The sequence below is a fragment of the Symphalangus syndactylus genome, chromosome 11 (genome assembly GCF_028878055.3).
Source record: "Symphalangus syndactylus isolate Jambi chromosome 11, NHGRI_mSymSyn1-v2.1_pri, whole genome shotgun sequence".
In the NCBI taxonomy this organism is placed as follows: domain Eukaryota; kingdom Metazoa; phylum Chordata; class Mammalia; order Primates; family Hylobatidae; genus Symphalangus; species Symphalangus syndactylus.
Window position 1 is genome coordinate 47,710,060 of NC_072433.2, and position 14,859 is coordinate 47,724,918.

The 14,859-nt window shown below is 41.4% G+C and overlaps 1 protein-coding gene across 8 annotated transcripts in view; it reads left to right on the top strand.

Moving 5' to 3' along the window:
• The window catches only part of LOC129457764 (coiled-coil domain-containing protein 144A-like), an 86,445-nt gene extending 75,164 nt beyond the window's left edge, over nucleotides 1–11,281 (top strand). For 5 of the 8 annotated variants that reach the window (XM_063612754.1, XM_063612750.1, XM_063612748.1 and 2 more), the window contains 4 exons: nucleotides 2,081–2,298; nucleotides 4,608–4,836; nucleotides 6,274–6,354; nucleotides 8,683–11,281. In XM_063612754.1, the coding sequence (XP_063468824.1) occupies nucleotides 2,081–2,298; nucleotides 4,608–4,836; nucleotides 6,274–6,336 (510 nt within the window). In that variant the 3' untranslated portion in view covers nucleotides 6,337–6,354; nucleotides 8,683–11,281. The remainder of the gene's footprint in view (nucleotides 1–2,080; nucleotides 2,299–4,607; nucleotides 4,837–6,273; nucleotides 6,355–8,682) is intronic. The other 3 variants (XM_063612749.1, XM_063612752.1, XM_063612753.1) reach the window with 2 other exon arrangements.
• Nucleotides 11,282–14,859: the final 3,578 nt, after the last annotated feature.

Genomic DNA, 14,859 nt, shown 5'->3' on the forward strand with positions numbered 1-14,859 from the left:
GTTGAATATTGGTCACCACTCTCTTCTGGCTTGTAGAGTTTCTGCCAAGAGATCAGCTGTTAGTCTGATGGGCTTCCCTTTGTGGGTAACCTGACCTTTCTCTCTGGCTGCCCTTAACATTTTTTCCTTCATTTCAACTTTGGTGAATCTGACAATTATGTGTCTTGGAGTTGCTCTTCTCAAGGAGTGTCTTTGTGGCGTTCTGTGTATTTCCTGAATCTGAATTTGGCCTGCCTTGCTAGATTGGGAAAATTCTCCGGATAATATCCTGCAGAGTGTTTTCCAACTTGGTTCCATTCTCCCCGTCACTTTCAGGTACACCAATCAGACGTAGATTTGGTCTTTTCACATAGTCCCATATTTCTTGGAGGCTTTGTTCATTTCATTTTATTCTTTTTTCTCTAAACTTCCCTTCTCGCTTCATTTCATTCATTTCATCTTCCATCACTGATACCCTTTCTTCCAGTTGATCGCATCGAGTCCTGAGGCTTCTGCATTCTTCACGTAGTTCTCGAGCCTTGGCTTTCAGCTCCATCAGGTCCTTTAAGGACTTCTCTGCATTGGTTATTCTAGTTATCCATTCGTCTAATTTTTTTTCAAAGTTTTTAACTTCTCTGCTGTTGGTTTCAATTTCCTCCTGTAGCTCGGAGTAGTTTGATCATCTGAAGCGTTCTTCTCTCAACTCGTCAAAGTCATTCTCCATCCAGCTTTGTTCCATTGCTGGTGAGGAGCTGCGTTCCTTTGGAGGAGGAGAGTTGCTCTGCTTTTTAGAGTTTCCAGTTTTTCTGCTCTGTTTTTTCCCCATCTTTGTGGTTTTATCTACTTTTGGTCTTTGATGATGGTGAAGTACAGATGGGTTTTTGGTGTGGATGTCCTTTCTGTTTGTTAGTTTTCCTTCTAACAGACAGGACCCACAGCTGCAGGTCTGTTGGAGTTTGCTAGAGGTGCACTCCAGACCCTGTTTGCCTGGGCATCAGCAGCAATGGCTGCAGAACAGCAGTGGCTGTAGAACAGCGGATATTGGTGACCTGCAAATGCTGCTGCCTGATCATTCCTCTGGAAGTTTTGTCTCAGAGGAGTACCCGGCCATGTGAGGTGTCTGTCTGCCCCTACTGGGGGATGCCTCCCAGTTACGCTGCTCGGTGGTCTGGGACCCACTTGAGGAGGCAGTCTGCCCATTCTCAGATCTCCAGCTGCGTGCTGGGAGAACCACTACCGTCTTCCAATCTGTCAGACAGGGACATTTAAGTCTGCAGAAGTTACTGCTGTCTTTTTGTTTGTCTGTGCCCTGCCCCCAGAGGTGGAGCCTACAGAGGCAGGCAGGCCTCCTTGAGCTGTGGTGGGCTCCACCCAGTTCGAGCTTCCTGGCTGCTTTGTTTACCTAATCGAGCCTGGGCAATGGCAGGCACCCCTCCCCCAGCCTCGCTGCCGCCTTGCAGTTTAATCTCAGACTGCTGTGCTAGCAATGAGCGAGGCTCTGTGGGTGTAGGACCCTCGGAGCCAGTTGGGAGATATAATCTCCTGGTGTGCCGTTTTTAAAGCCCGTTGGAAACGCACAGTATTAGGGTGGGAGTGACCCGATTTTCCAGGTGCCGTCTGTCACTCCTTTCTTTGACTAGGAAAGGGAACTCCCTGACCCCTTGTGCTTCCCGAATGAGGCAGTGCCTTGCCCTGCTTTGGCTTGTGCGCGGTGCACGGCACCCACTGTCCTGCACCCACTGTCTGGCACTCCCTGGTGAGATGAACCTGGTACCTCAGATGGAAGTGCAGAAATCACCCGTCTTCTGCGTTGCTCATGCTGGGAATTGTAGACCAGAGCTGTTCCTATTTGGCCATCTTGGCTCCACCTGGAGTGTTACATTTCGTGAGTACTACCATAAGCATGATTTCATTTTTTTACAATTCAGATTAAATTATTAATTTAGTTGATACTCATAATAAATATATTAAACTTCAGTTGCTTTTTTCACATACTGAGAAATGCTCTCTAGATCACCGACCCAAAACAAAAAGAACCAAATACACAATAAGTATTCAGGTGATAATTATTTGTTTAATGTGCCCTTTCAATTTGTTTTAGATACAGAAAATAGCTGATGTCAAGTTACAGTTGTTAACAGAGGAAAGGAAGTCTACTAAGAAAAGTCAGATGGAACTTAGAATTAAAGAGCTGGAATTCAAACTCTACAAAGCAAAAACTTCACAAGCAGACGGTAATACAACAGAATTGGAAAAATATAAGGAGCTGTATCTAGAAGAATTAAAACTTAGAGAATCTTTGTCAGATGAACTAAACAAGTAAGTCAAAACACAGAATCATAGAAAATAAATAAAGCTCATTAATTTGCCTCAAAAGCATAATTTTTATTGAGACAGGTTTATGAGATTAGGGGGAAGCCAAAGCTAACTAGATTAAACAATTTTGGAAAATAATGTTAGTAAAGGAGCTTACCTTTAAAATGTTAATCCGCGGGTGGCTCACCTGAGGTCAGGAGTTCAAGAGCAGTCTGGCCAACATGGTGAAACCCCGTCTCTACTAAAAATACAAAAATTAGCCGGGCATGGTGGCACGCTCCTGTAATCTCAGCTACTTGGGAGGCTGAGGCAGGAGAATTGCTTGAACCCGGGAGGCGGAGGTTTCAGTGAGCCGAGATCATGCCACTGCACTCCAACCTGGGCGACAGAGTGAGACTCCATCTCAAAAAAAAAGTTAATCCAGGACAATTCATGTCATTCCCCTGATTTTGGATGTGTTTTTTTTGTTTGTTTTGTGTTTTGTTTTTTTGAGATGGATTCTCACTCTGTCGCCTAGGCTGGAGTATAGTGGCACAATCTCGGCTCACTGCAACCTCTGCCTCCCAGGTTCAAGCAATTCTCCTGCCTCAGCCTCCTGAGTATGACCTTTCATATTCTCACCACTCCTGGCTAATTTTGATATTTTCAGTGGAGCTGGAGTTTCACCATCCTGGCCAGGCTGGTCTTGAACTCTGGACCTCAAGTGATCTGCCCACCTCAGCCTCCCACAGTGCTGGGATCACAGGCCTGAGCCATGGTGCCTGGCCTGTTTTTTGGTTTTATATGGCTCTTTATCCCCTTAATATTCTTATTTAGTTAACCTGATCTGTTAGTCTTTCAGCCAAGTATCTTTGAAGCTTCATAATTTCGACAGTGATATTGTTACACAATTGTTTGTCAGCATTCCCCTATATAGAAATATTAATGAATTTAATTATTTTTTATAAGATTACAATTTAAACTGAAAAAGGGTCAGGTACTTCTATTCCTCTGCACATTCTGGCACTCAGTAAATTAACTGTCATTGATTGCGATCTTTGGTATTATCATTAGAGGCCACCTTGGAACAAAGTATTTTGTATAGTTTTTCCACACCACATAAAGGCATACTTGTGAAGTAGAGAATAATTAACACAGGGTTGAAAGGAAGTATAATTCACAAAGTGGTGAAAAATAACACCCTGGTCAGCCTGAGGTGGTGGTTGGAAGTCCAAAAGGGCAGGTCCCACTTCTGATGCCTGGGTCACAATTTTAGGAGTAAATCGCCTTTGGAGATGACTGAGTTCTCTTTGATCTCGGCTATCTCCTTCTCCCCAGGGAATTGTTGCTCTGAATGATTCCCCAGTGCCAAATGCTTCTCAACTAATAGGTGAAATGTACAAGGGTGGTAAAAAGAAATGCTTGAAAGTGTCTTTGAGAGATAGTTTTTTTTCTGTAACTGGCTTACTAAGTACAGGTATTTCTAGCTTTATTTTACTTTTAGGTATTTCACTGGAGTGAAATATGCTTGGATTTATATTTTTGGATATATTTTGGTACTCCTATATATTTAAGGAATACCACATGATGTTTTAATATATTTATACATAGTCAAATGGTGATTCTAGTCCAGCAAATTAACACGTTTATCATTTCATGTAGTTACCTTTTAAACACAAGTATTTATTTGCTTTTTTACTTTTTTTTTGTTTTGAGATGGAGTTTTGCTCTTGTCCCAGGCTGGAATGCAGTGGTACGATCTCGCCTCCCAGGTTCAAGTGATTCTCCTGCCTCAGCCTCCCAAGTAGCTGGGATTACAGGCGCCCACCACCATGCCTGGCTAATGTTTTGTATTTTTAGTAGAGACAGGGTTTTGCCGTGTTGGCTAGGCTGGTTTTGAACTCCTGACCTCAAGTGATCCACCCCTTTTGGCCTCCCAAAGTGCTGGGATTACAGGCGTGAGCCACCATGCCCAGCCTAAGCACTAGTATTTCTAATGGCATCCTTAAGAATCTTATAAGTTGAGCCATTTCAGAAGGCAACAACTGTCACCTGTTAATCCATACATCATTGATAGCTTTTGCTCTTCCCTCCCTACTTTGTTTGAATTACTTGTTAAAATCCTCTAGGAGTACATGTACTTCTTTAGAACAATTTTAAAATTAAAACTGTGTACAATACACATGCTCTCATACATTTTCAGAGTTAAAACATGGTTTGTGGTATCTTTCATTGACTCATGGTGACTTTTTAAACAATGCAAGTCATTTAGACATAATTTGTAAAAAAAAAACCCCAAAATACTCAGTATCTGTGTTTTGCAATCTTCATAGACGTAAAGAAATTCTAGCAGATGTCAGTAGCAAACTTCTTCAAGAAAAAGAGTGGAGCGGATCTTTATTTACTTCTCATACTACAAGGCCAGTCCTAGAGTCAGCATGCAATGGAAATCTTAATGAACATTTAGGTCTCAACAGAATACATATTCCAAGAGAAAACTTAAGAATTCCTACCTTAAGCTCATTGTCTTCAAATACCAGAATGGAGAGCGACTTGTCAAAGGTTAGGTATAGCATCATTTTTTCTTTCCTTCTCAGACTTCTGATATAATTCTTATATTTTTTTGGCAAAATATTGAGTTGTCTAATTGACTTATGTATTTTAAATAAAGGTCATAAATATCTGTGTTTTTAAGGAAAGGAAACAAACTTTACAGCTTTTTTTTAAGTCCTTGGAGCTCTCATTGTCAAGAGATATTCATTTGTTAACTTTATTCAATACATGTAACTAAACCGGCACATTTTAAATTTCTGTAAAAATTGCATTTAAGTTAGATCTTGGAAATTGAATGGTATTGCCTAACAACTAAAGGTATACTTTGAGATGCTTTGGCTTACTTTCTAATTGATTTTAGTTTGGCTTGGGTTCATAATGTTTTTAAAGTTTTCCTGTAGCATCTCAAGTTTCCCACTTCTAATCAGATATAAATGATTGATATTCAAACACCTAACCACATGTGGATGATTATTATGTAAAGGAATCCAAGATAAATACTTTTTATGAATTCTATGAACCTGTAACACTAAAAAAGATTCCTTCTATTTTTCAGTTTAAAGTTTTGTGATTTTCTTACATGAGTACATCCTTAATTGCTATTGTACTTATAGCATTTTAATATCAATTGTTGTAAAATGTGCCCGTTGCTATGCAATCGTACAGCAGTTTTTAAATACTTAAAGCAATATTTGAATTTGTAAAGTGAAGTTCACTTATGTCTATCTTACCATCACTTGAATGATTTATGGCTAAGATGGCAATGATATCAAGAGTAGTTAAATAGCAAATGTGACCAAACAGAATCCATTCTGTTCTTCCTACTCAGAATTGCATGTAAAACTGCACAGGGTTCCCATCTCCCTGGGACATGACCCTTTCAATGTTTCAAGGTTCAATTGAACAAGAACCTTGCAATCCAACTGTTAGGGTAGGCAGTTAGTCAGATATGAGCAGGCAGGAGGAAAGGTAGCTATGTGGGAAGGAACACCCCCAAACGACTCTTAAGGTGCTCAGTAATTACTCATTCTATGGTTGAACTGTCAGAATGTGTTAACTACATTCAGATAAAAAGGGGAAAGGCAAAAGGGGAATTCTTAAGAGCTGCGTGGAAACAGTGAGTACAAATGTGATGGCTATACAACCTTCCTGGTTGTATAGTAATGAGCAATGCCACCATTGGGTAGAATTTGACTTGATCACCAGGTTCTGCACATGTGCATTAACCAAGAGTAAGGGAGGGTCCCCCAAGCCTGGGTGTGAACTGGGCAAGAACAAAGGCAGGAACCCAAAGAAGAAAGTGAGGAAAAAGATCAAATGCAGAATGTATTGGAGCTGCTCCCAGCCAAGTTGGCCCACTCTTCTCTTAAAGTGTACTGTCACTTCTGCAATACATTTTTTGCTAGATTTACTAACCGATCTTTTGGCTGAATTCTTTCTTGCAAGAAGACAAGAACCGAGGACACTTTCTGGGAACTCCAGGCTTGGCAACATCTCTTGATGTTGTGACTCGCATCCTGTTGTGAGGTAAGTGCTGTGCTCCCTGCTGTCTCCTCTCACATGTCTACTCCTATCCAGCATAGTGTATGAGAATGCTGAGCATGCCGATCAAGCTCCCTGGCATCTCTGCTTTGTGTGCTCAGCTGGAGCATGTCCACCTAATGCCCAACAGAGCCCCTCCAGGCACAGAATGCTTTCTTCTTGACAGAGACCCTAAGGCTTCTGATTACTTCCACATTCTCACAACTGACTTTTGGGGACTCACCACCCTGTCTTTCTTCACAGTTGGTCCTGCTGCCTATGCCATTGCAGCATCTCTCTTGCTAGCCAATGCACCTACTTTGTCCTCTCTCTTCCCAGATAGGCTCCAATAGAGTGACTTTTTGAATGCTCTGTCACTGTCTCCTCTGCACTAAGTCCACCTCCAGAAGGAATTTAGGTAAATTTCGGGTGCTATGGTCTCGGTCTAGGGGTCTCCTGGATGTACCTAGCACCCAATATTCTTTCCATGTTCTTACCACTGAATTCTCCAGGATTTACCAATCAACTTCCCTCTTGTCTCTGGCCCTCCTCACTGTCCTTGACATGCTTTGCCTATATGCAGAGGGTTATCGCAAAAAGCTACGGAATTATAATTGGGCACAGTCATCTATAATTAGAGGTGAGACCTATGGACCTGGGGGGTCAGCAGACCAAATGAGAGAAAGAGGTCACCGCTCAGTTGGGAGCATGCAGTAAGGGTGCATGAAGTGTGAAGCTCCTCACAGGCTAGAGATGCATGGCCTAGTGTGGGAAAGAGATGGAGAGGATGCTCTTCCCCTTTCATAATGGATAAGAATGGACAGAGAGCGAGGATGCTCACTCTCCCCTGGCCTTCCCTCTGTTTTTCAGATGGACATTCAACACTCCACACTGTTGGACTCACCCCTTGGATGCATTCTCAAAAGTTAGGACAAGATTGATCCCCAGGCATTAAAGAAAAATATAGTAGTTTTCTTTTGTAACTCTGCATGGCCTCAATACAAAGCTATATGACTATAGGAAGGCTGGCCAGAAAATGGTAGCCTTAATTTTAATACCATCTTGCAGTTGGACCTGCTTTGCAGGTGACAGGGTAAATGGTCAGAGGTACCCTATGTCCAGGCCTTTATGGCTTTAAAAGAAGATCAGAATCTCTGCCAAAAATGCAAACTAGGCCCTGCTATTTTGGCTCTTGTGAGCCCCTCAGTGGATAATTCTCCTATAAATGGCTTAGGAAATTTCCCAGCAGAGCATCCTCAGCCTCCTTTAATTCATCCTCCCACTGAGGATCCAAAGCCACCAGCCCCTTGTACTCACCAGAGGAATAGAAATGGGCACTGGGACATGAGGCCCCGGAGGCTGGTATCAACTGAGAGAGGTCCTACATCTGCCTTAAAATGTTCAGTGGAAAGTTAGCTATCTTTTGCATGACTCCTGCCACTTTGGCAACAAAAAACTTTCAATAATGTGCAAATGGCTCTTTTGGGGAAAAAAAATCTTTCCAAGACTCTTGAACAAGTTTGCAGGGCCTGTGCCCTTTGCACATTAAACATCCCACAAGGAGCCAAACCTCCTTTTCCTTTCCAGCCAGTCCAATGGAGGAGTAGTTATGCTGGGGAGGACTGGCAGTTTGACTTAAACCAACTTCCTGCCTGTATAAATATCTTCTGGTCTTTGTAGATACCTTTCCAGGTTGGATAGAAGCTTACCCATGTGAATGGAAAAAGCAGTGGGGGTAGTAAAGGCCCTCCTCAAGGAGGTCATCCCCCGGTTTGGCATCCCCAGGTCGCTGCAAAGTTATAACAGTACATCCTTCACCTCACAGTTTACTCAACTTGTTTCTCAGGCCTTGGGCATCAGTTACTTTCTACATTCCTCCTGGCATCCACAACACTCTGGAATGGTTGATAGAATTAACCAAACTCTCAAGCAAACCTTGGAAAAATTATGCCAGGAAACCTCAAAGCCATGACCAGAGCTACTACGTGTTGCTCTACTAAGGCTGAGAAACATACCCACCTCTAACTTACAACTCAGTTCTTTCGAGTTATTATGTGGAAGATCCTTTCTTCGCTTTCCTATTGGATACTGAAACTTATCAACTCACTAATTATGTTACTTCCCTATCCCAGTCTCAGCAGGGGGCTCAAAAACTAGATCAAAAGATATTTCCACATCCTGACCAAATTTTATACCCTCCAAGTTGATGAGAACTTGAGTTCAAGTTGATGAGAACTCAAGTTCTCATCAAGACTTGGAAGGATGGAACTCCAAACTCTCAACTGAGTCTTATTTGGAGAGGTCCTTACACTGTTTTGCTCTCCACTCCTACAGCAGTTATGGTGCCAGGGATAGGTGGCACCACTAGGTGGATCCACTACTCCAAGGTAAAGCTGTACTCATCTCTGGCAGAGGAAGTCGTAAAGGTCCCATTGGACACCTGGACCACTGAGCCCCTCCAGGGTCTCAAACTCCTCTTCAAGCAAAGCCAAAAGAATAAAGATAAGTAAATTAATAATGCTTCGGATTGTTATACCATGAATCATAATACTCCTTGTAGGTTTACTAATATGTCTTTGCTACTGTGAACCAATACCACCCCCCAATCACTGCCAGGAAAAGGTCTGTTCTGCCCTACCTGGATTTAAATCTCAAAGCCATAATCTGGGTGGTGTTCTCTCTAATACTCACTGAGTTAACAGCTTCTTTTTCCATAATCAACAGACATCTTGATTTGGCTCTAATCTGTTCTTGTTGGGACCATGCAGCCACATGCTCTATGCTCACTAATGCTTCTAGCTAAAGTCACCCTCATAGGCGCCAACAGCCCACAACTATATAAAAAAAAAAAAAATCTACAAGCAGCTCAACAACTACTGAAGTTCACCAAATCTTCCTATCCCTCAACATATGGGCTACGCATGAATTATTTCTATCCAGGGCAGGAACAGCCTACCCAGCCACGATACAAGAATAGGCAACTTCTCAAGCCCAATTTAGCTTCACCTATCACTGGGGCTTCTCTATACAAAACCTTCCCAGAGATGCATACAGTACCTAACACAAGCAAAGGGGACTTTCAGGCTTTTCTTAAACCCACTTGCACTATTTTAGGCCCCTTGTTTTCCCCCATCACCATCAGTCAGGTACCCCTAGGCATCACTAGTGCCACAGATTCTGGAACTTTGGTGGGTTCTCTCAACCCTGCACACTGCAACACAACCATCACCATTGTCAATACCTCTCATACTTCTTTTTGTCTAGAAACTGAAATCTCCCAATACTAAGTAAGGTTCTCTACCTTACCAAGCCAGTAGGGGTCATGCAAAAATTTCAAATCTTTAACTCCCTTTGGAGGCTCTTCTTGACATTACTAGACACATGCTCTTCTGGGAAAATAAGAACCATCCTCCTATTCAAACTACTTACTCATGTCTGGCTCCCCCAGCAGCTGCAACTTCAGTGACAGATATCACATCTTGCGTAGCCAACAAGGATATTGGTAATGTTTGGAATTGACCTTGCCTCCTTCCATATCCATTCTTGTCTACCTATGACAGAACTTTGTTTTCTATGTGGGACACAGGCCCACCTTTGCCTCTCTGCAAACTGGACCAGAACACGCATGCTGGCTTACCTCACCCCTAGCATCTCATTGCCCCAGGTGATGCTTCTCTGCCCTTGCTCTTATTTATAACCTCACCCTGGGGCCCACCAAGCAATTCAATTAATTCCCTTTCTCATTGGGCTTGGCATCACCACAGGTGCCATGATGGGAATAGCCAGCATTGGCACTTACTTCTGAACCTACCACAGCCTGTCTCTGGAATTGGCTCAAGAGATAGAAACAACTGCTTGCTATAACAGTTACAGTGGCAAGTCAGTTCTCTCCCAGCTATAGTTCTCAAACATGGTAGAGGCCTTGACATGCTGGCTGCAGCTCAGGGAGGAACTTGGCTGTGCTTGGAGAAGAGTGCTGATCTGGGTTAAGAGATCAGGGCAGGCTCAGGAGCACATTTGAGATCTCATAAACTAGTCTTCTCACCTTTGGGAAGAGGCTACTGGAGTGTCACCTGGTTCTGATTCTCATGGCTCCTCCCCTTCCTAGGACCCCTGACCTCTATCTTCCTTCTTCTCTTTTCTGGGCCTTGCTTCTTGAATCTATTAAGTTTATTTCATCCCATCTAGAAGCCGTCAGACTTCAAATGGTCTTGTGACAAGGATATCAACCTCTTTCCTGCCCCTGAGGACAACCAAGTTTCTGTATGTCTCCTCTGGACACTGTGGGTCAAACCTTTTGAGAGACAACAACAACCTCTGAAACCTTCTTGTCATGACAGCAAGCAAGGAGGAGGGACCAGAAGACCCTCGACGCCCTTTTTCAGCAGGAATTAGCTACAGAAGAATGACCTCCACCCCATTTCCCAGAAGATTTCTGGGTCCCAACTCCTTAAGGGATAAACGTAAAAGGAGGCAGTTAGTCAGATATTAGCAGGCAGGAGGGGAGGTACCCATGTTGGAAGGAACAGCCCAGAACACCTCTTAAGATGCCCAGTACTCACTCTATGGTCAAACTGTCAAAATATGGTTAACTAGATCCTGACAAGGGAGAAAAAAGGCAAAAGCAGAATTCTTGAGAGCCACACAGGTGCAATGAGTACAAATTTGATGGCTATATGACCTTCCCGGGTGGCAGTAATGAGCAATGTCCCCATCAGGTGGGATTTATATTGATCACTGCGTCCAGTGCACGTACATTAACCACAGTAAGGGATGATCCCTCCAAGCCTTGGTGAGAACTGGGCAAGGAAAGAAGCAAGACCGTAGAATATCAAATGCAGAATGTCCCGGGGCTGTTTCCAGCAGGGTCAGCCCACTCCTCTATTGGAGTGTACTTTTACTGCCCCAATAAAACTTTTACCTGCTTTACTAATTGGTCTTTTGAGTGAATTCTTTCTTTGAAGAATACAACCAAGAACACTCTGGATCACCCTAGATAGGTAACATCAACATGTGACTTCATTCATAGTAGGAGTCCATTTCTGGGGATCTCAAAGTGAATCCAATAATGACAAGGTGTATCAATTATAGAATTGGTAAGGAAAAAAATAGTTAACTATGCTTGACTTATTTTAAGAACTTTGTCTAAGGTTTGACCATCTTTCAACCACTGGAAAATTACAAAAACTGGGTGCAATGGCACACAACTGTAGTCCCAGCTACTCCAGATGCTGAGGCAAGAAGATTGCTTGAGGCCAGAAGTTCAAGGTTGTAGTGTGAAATGATGGTGCACTGCAGCCTGGGCAACATAGCGTGACCCTGTGTCTTGAAAAGATTATAAAAATTATAAAATATTTATTATATAAAATTTATATAAAATTATAAAATAAGTAAATTGTAACTAGTTTTTTGTGTCTCATTGTTATTAAAAATTCAGTCAATGCACTTTGGCTTATAGTTTTGATGGTGTTTTTATGATCTTAATGCACAGAAAAGTAATAATAGACCCATGTTAAATGAGGCCTTAAACTTCTTTCTTTATCTGGGTTCATGTCCCAACACATCATAGAAGAGCAAATCTAAAGTTTTTAAGAAAGCATTGCAGCCGAATAGCTTAAAAGAGAACAAATTAAATGCTTGTTTTAATACATAAATTACAAAATCCTAGGTAGCTGATTTTAAAAATCATATTGTTAGTTTTGTTTTATTTCTCTGCAAAAAGATGTGAGAGTCTAGGTGCTTCAGAATCATAAAATTCTGCCACTGGATACAAGAAGAAAATGAAAAATACTTCTGTAAACTGTTAAACACAATTTAAATATAAGTGTTCTAATTAGTTTTTACCAGCAAAATCGGGTAATATATCATTTCACAAGATGACAATGAAAGAGGGTATAAATGCAGATGCGGTGCCAGGGAAGATTTCTGAGTCAAGGGGTGTTTATTTTTAGTATCTCTAGATAAGTTGAAAAATATTTTAAACTTAATGTATAGTTCCAAGGCAGACTTGGTTCCCTTGTTGAGACACTGGTTTGCCAAATCATGTTAGACTTAATAAAAGAGATTGAAAATGATTTTCTCAAGATACAAAGACATGAATCCATAATCACTACAAGATACCTTGAAAGAGTTTTAATATAGTTGCCATCTACAAAATTCTTAAGTTAAAGAAAGAAGATGCCTTCTAGAATAGCTAGAAAGTGTAAGTTGATTTCAAACATTGATGAACTTTCTGAATCCCTCTTCCATGTTGGATTTTACTATGATATCATTTTCAAACAGTTAAAAGCCACTTTTTTATTCTGCAATGAGCTAAAGGATGGCATAACAACAAGCAAGGTCAGTGAAGATACCCAGAGAGTAATGTAAGAATATCGTATCAATCTAGTGCTGTTAGACTGTTTTCTGCAAATGGCATTTGTCATGGCCACAAGATGCAGAAATATAGAAGGAAAAGCTGTTTTTCCACCAAAGATGGGCAAATTGATAGTTTTCAAAAATCTGGAGAGGGAAATGAATATATACACAAAGGTCAACAAATCTATCTACAGAAAGCCACTGTGAAGTGTGTGCGTTCTTTGCAAACAAATATACCTCCATTTTATCAAGACTTGAACAGATTGTGTTCACGTATAGTAAACAAACACAACCTCATGATAACTTGCTTCTAGGAAACGTGGAAGCAAATATCATAATTCATGTGCTTGGAAACCCTGGCGAAGTGCCTCCATGAATACTTCTAGGCAACACATCTGAAATAGCTAAATATTTGCCTTATGACTCCAAGTATATCAGATTTCAGGAAAGAGAAACAAGTCCACATCTGAGATGACAGTGAGTGATACGATGAGAATGGAAATAAAGGACGTTCATTATGTTTTATTCTTGTGGAGAATTCAAAAACTAAATGAAGAGATCCCAGGAACTCTTCTTCATGAGGCGTTTTTTAAACTTATTTTGGCCTTGAGGAATTTTCATGAGCCATTTTTCAACTTATTTTGGCCTTGAGGCATTTCAACTTATTTTGGCCTTAAAAGACCAAAATCTTGATTATTCTGTGACAGTGCTCACTTACAGAACAATAAGAAATGTGGATTACCTCAATCTAGGATTTGTTCTCTCTGGCATGACAAGGGCCTTTTTGATAGAAGTGCCTTGCATCACGTTTCAGATGACAGATACATGTGATATAATCCCACAGAATATCGCAAGCTTAGCAGAAGCTATTAGGAAAAGTAAAGGGAAGAATGATCCAGAATTCTATATTGATTGTCAGGGGACAATATTCATTTCTGCAATCAGGCATGTGTGCTTTGAAAGGGTTTATGATAGCAAAACCCACAAGGGCAACCAGAACTCTGAGGTGTTCACTCTACACACCTCAGACCCCTACAATGTAATAAAGGTGACAGCCAAGATAGAAAGACACTAACTCACACTGTTCGATGACCAATTTTTGGAAGTTGAGACTGATAAAATATGCATTTACTCAGAAGATTATTTTCCTATTAGCACCTCCGGGTGTAATTTTGACAATAATTTGTATTGGGCTGATGAAATAATGGGGAAACATAAACTACTGGCACTGGACTTCAGCAGTACAGGAGCAGCCATGTGCAAGCCCATTCAAGAGGTAAAGACTGGTGATGGTGCATGGCATCATCAAAGTTCTTAACTCCTGACATCATGTGCTTTCACAGCAAGATGTTTCCAATATTTAGAAATGGGCCTTGTGCATCATATACTTCATAAGAGCTTGGAAAACTCTCACCCAGGTATTACCAAATGCCAAACATCTCTGCATGCTTGCCATGTTCTCCCCACAGCAAAAATCCATTCTAGGTAAAATGCTAGCCTTGGCAGCTAAGGAAGTAGTCTGGGATTGTCAAGTGTTTCTCGCTCTCTCTGGGTCTATGGCAAAATGGAGACACTGAAAGGCATTATTAAGTTTACTGCCACCTTTAGAGCAACTTGTCAAAGAAACACTCTTTGACTTTCCCCACCTGACTGTTATATGTGGCCAACACCAACCTGAGTTTTTATAACAAGTATTACATAATGATCACAATCATATTCAAGTCCACATTCTAAGTCTTAACCGGGTTTTACAGAAACCCTGATGGTGTCCCATGGACCTTTAAGTGGCTACAATCAATGAGTTTGGAAAATAACTTGAATTTGGCTTGCTCACTGTTTCAACAGAATGCACTGGTGAATCTTGCTCTGTCATCGTATCTCACATGTGTGGCTATCCCTCTCGCTGTGTTAGAAGTCAATGTTCCAGAATGTCAACTTCTACAAATACCTTTGTATAGAGCAAAGGGGAAACTCTTCAAGGCAAATGGAGTGTATGTTGTATCAGGGGGGCTCTGTAGTCTTGGGTTTCAAACTGTGATGTTTATTGTACAGAAAGGAGATGGTTCTTTTTTCTATTTTATTTTTAATTTTTGTGATACATAGTATTGGTGGGGTACATGATAGGTTTTGATACAGGCATGCAATGTGAAATAA